The following is a 3,577-nucleotide window of genomic DNA, read 5'->3' as shown; positions in this document are numbered from 1 at the left end:
TTAAATATTTGAATTGGTTGTAGGATCATACATATAATGGAAACTTTTTGTAGTAGATTGTCCCTGAAGATGGCCGAATTGGCCGAAACGTTGGACGTGTAAAAGAAATAAAAGTTTTGAGACTATAATTTGGATAGTGTTTTGAATTATTTAGTAAAAAATTGCCAGTCTCAAGAAAGAAATTTAAGATTATAAATAAAGAAGGTTTTTATTTTATCATTTATAAATTGATGTTTACAACTGTATTTACATTAAAATAATCTAGAATATTTGAGGCTAGATTGTAATGGTTTGATACAGCCTTGTAGAGAAACTACTTTAATAATATTTCTACAATAGAAGGTTTCGAGGTTATCTTCTTTACAGGCGTCTCGGAGGATTGTCAGGGATGAAGGAGGAAGCAAGGTTAGAAAATAGTGGGTTTGGGGGGTTGGAGTTTATAATGGAAGGATTGATAAGTGATTCGGGTTAGATCAGTTACATGTAAAACATTAATTATTATTTTATTTGTGACAAAGTAAAGAGTAGTGAGTATTTTACGAATGGTTTTGGATTGTAAGGATTGGATATCTTAGTAGAGCTCCAATGCTCAACTCTGTATGTATGTACAGGCTTTATTATAGTCATATAGATCAGTGTTTTGTAATGGAAGTTTAGACCGTTTGTCTAGTAAGTGGGTATTCGAAGATATTCGTTTGTCCAGATTTAGTCCAAGGTAGAGGTTCTGTACGACATGGGGTAAGAGCAACATTATTAAAGGATACTGTGGGTTAGTCTGTAGGCTACCGACGAAAAGTTGGTGGAACTTGTTGAAAATTATTATAATCCTCTAATTTCCACTACACTTCCAGGGTTGTGATATGCGATTGGGGTGCAATTGATAGGTTACTGTGAATGATATTAACTGTGAGCACACATGTATCGCCAGTGTTAGGATTGACTGGGATGTCAGTAGGTGAACGTTAAAGACAAAAATATTACGTTCTTAACTGTTGGGGGGAATCAGAGCAGGTATGTAAAGATGTGATCATTCTACCACATAAATGTATATCCATTCTAATAATTTTTTCTAAGCCTTATAAAATTGAAAGTTTAATATATCCGTTATATTTATATTGGGGAACTTGCTGACCTTTGTTATTGAAGCCTTCATGGTTGATCCAGTCGCCGATACCCTCCTCATCTTCGTCAGTACTGTAGCCCTCCCAGCCAAACTTCAGTCGAGGAGGGGCCATCTCCTGCATCCTCTTCATCACCTCGCCCGCTTTGATGTCCACTTTCTCGGCCAGCTTGTGGTCCAGGGCTTTCGTCTTTTTCACTTTGCCTTCCTTGATATTTTTAGGCAGCTCCTTAAGGGTCCCTTCCAAGTCTCCCATGATGTCTCGGTACTTCTTGATCTTTTCCTCGATCTGTCAACGACTATCAAATCAGTTTTGTTTCGGAACTAATGTTCACATAAAAATCAACATTAAAAAAAGAATACAAAATAATAGGTTTAGGATAAGAATATAATTAAATGATATGGTAAAGCCGAAACGAGTTTTGATAAACAATTGAAAGAGGTTGAACAATATGTTTATGAATACATCGGCTTTATTTGAAATGGGTTAATTTCGTTATATGTTATGGTTATTTATTGATTTGAAAACATGTGTATTAAAAGCACTTTTACATATTTTATTAATTTTTTTTTAAATACTTTTTATTTATTGATATATATTACGATCTGCCACACAGTTGTGGGCAATAGGTAATAGTGATGAATTATGAATCACTTTCATACTAAAATAAAATAAAACAAATAAATGAATGCAAAGGAAAAAAAAATCTCTCTTAAAATATATACAAACAGAAGGATAAACAAAATGAACATAAACAAACTATTTGAATGAAATAAATAAAATAATATAATCTCTAGTCAAATTTACACTCTTATATACAATATTTACACTATCGACCTGAGGATCCCTGAGCCCACTCTATCCCCCAAGTGTGAGGGTTAGAGCAGAGCTGATAAGATACCTGCGCATCTCTCTCGCCGCATCACTAGTAGTAGTAGTGAGCCAGTGGAGGCTGAGCAAGTGCGCTAAAGCCGAAAACACTCAACTTGAGTGCAGAATCAGACCATTGCCAGAATTCCAATTGTCCATTTTTATTTTACAACAAGTCTCTTGGCCACTGCCGTTTCAACCTTCTAGGTGGGCTGTAGGGATGGGTGGTTTGAGCTAGATAAGGTTTGAACCAAAGGATTACGTTGATTGGAAAGGTTTATATGGAATTTTGAGAATTTGGTTGGTATGAGGCCAAGAACAAAAGGGATATGTAGGATATGGTGTAGTGTTCAGTTGGAAACGTAATAGGGTGCATTAACCATGGTTCTACGGATTTTGGATTGAAAGGATTGGATACGTTTGATGTTCGAAGGTTTAGCTGTTCCCCAAATTTCAAATCCGTAGATCCAGATAGGTCGGAGTATAGTCTTATAAATTAGTAGTTTGTTTTCTAGTGAGCGATGAGAGGTCCGGCTGAGCAGTCGGTATAGTTGACTGAATCGTCTGTTGAGTTCTTGTCTTTCAAGTCTGGAATGTTGGTTCCAGGTGAGTCTTTTGTCTAAAATTAATCCAAGGTATCGCACTGTCTTGGATCTGGGTAAACGAATGTTATTAAGAGTAACAGGTGGACAGAAGCTGTGGCGTAATGTGAAAGTCACATGAGTCTATTTCAATTCATTGACGTTTACTCGCCATTGGCTGCACCATTGCTCAATCCAGGTAAGGTGTGTTTGGAGATTGGATGAGGCTGTTACAGGATCGGGATGGGAGAACAGGATAGCTGTATCATCGGCAAATGTTGTAAGGAACGTGTCTGGAGTATATGAAAATATATGGGAATATAAAAATGAAAAGGAAACACAACATAAGGTATAATGAAATTTTAGAATTAAAAGGCTTAAATTTATGTTGGGCATATATGAAGCTGGGCAAGTTGAATATTTGGGCAACGGAGATTTAAAAAAAGGAATCAGAGTTCTATGGTGTTTTGACGTTCGAAGGGGAAATATCTAGATCGAAAAATAACTCCAGAGGTATATACAATCACAACATAAAAATGTTTTTGTGATCACCGTGTAATATTTTATTTTACATATAAGGTTAAATAATAAAAATGGATCTTAAAAAATCGAGTTTAATTCATGAAGATCGAATTTTGCTAAAAAAAATAACAAATGAAAAAGGTTCTCTGCATCAAATCATCCAGGCTTCAACTGGAGTTACAGTGTAATATCCATCCTTTAATAATATATGTATGTATATATCGATTACTAACCTCCGTGAATTACAATAATACAATTTCAGAAAGGATTAGTACAATTAAATAAGCATTTATATAATTACTAAATTGGGGTTTGGTCCACCGTCGGGTACCAACGGTCTATAACTTCTCCCCACCCCCTCCGTAATTAAAATTATAATTTATTGGTTTAAATATTTTTTTTTTATTTATTTGTTGATATTTACAACTGTATAAAAAAATACAACCAGTAAATTTGATCATAATGACATATGATATGATACAG

General features: G+C 34.9%; 2 protein-coding genes across 2 annotated transcripts in view; one reads left to right on the top strand and one right to left on the bottom strand.

Moving 5' to 3' along the window:
* Positions 1-3,577, top strand: part of LOC106677614 (EGFR adapter protein) — a gene marked incomplete at its 5' end in the record, with an annotated part of 690,819 nt that overhangs the window by 41,070 nt on the left and 646,172 nt on the right.
* Positions 1-3,577, bottom strand: part of LOC106677613 (uncharacterized) — a 35,181-nt gene that overhangs the window by 20,352 nt on the left and 11,252 nt on the right. Inside the window, exon 3 of the mRNA XM_067046494.1 lies at positions 1,133-1,409. Coding sequence (XP_066902595.1) covers positions 1,133-1,376 — 244 coding nt within the window. The 5' untranslated portion in view covers positions 1,377-1,409. The remainder of the gene's footprint in view (positions 1-1,132; positions 1,410-3,577) is intronic.

This window comes from Halyomorpha halys, unplaced genomic scaffold, assembly GCF_000696795.3.
Source record: "Halyomorpha halys isolate HHAL.00 unplaced genomic scaffold, Hhal_1.1 Scaffold105.1, whole genome shotgun sequence".
Classification (NCBI taxonomy): domain Eukaryota; kingdom Metazoa; phylum Arthropoda; class Insecta; order Hemiptera; family Pentatomidae; genus Halyomorpha; species Halyomorpha halys.
Note: the sequence above shows the minus strand (reverse complement) of the source record. Positions and strands in the feature narration are given on the sequence as shown.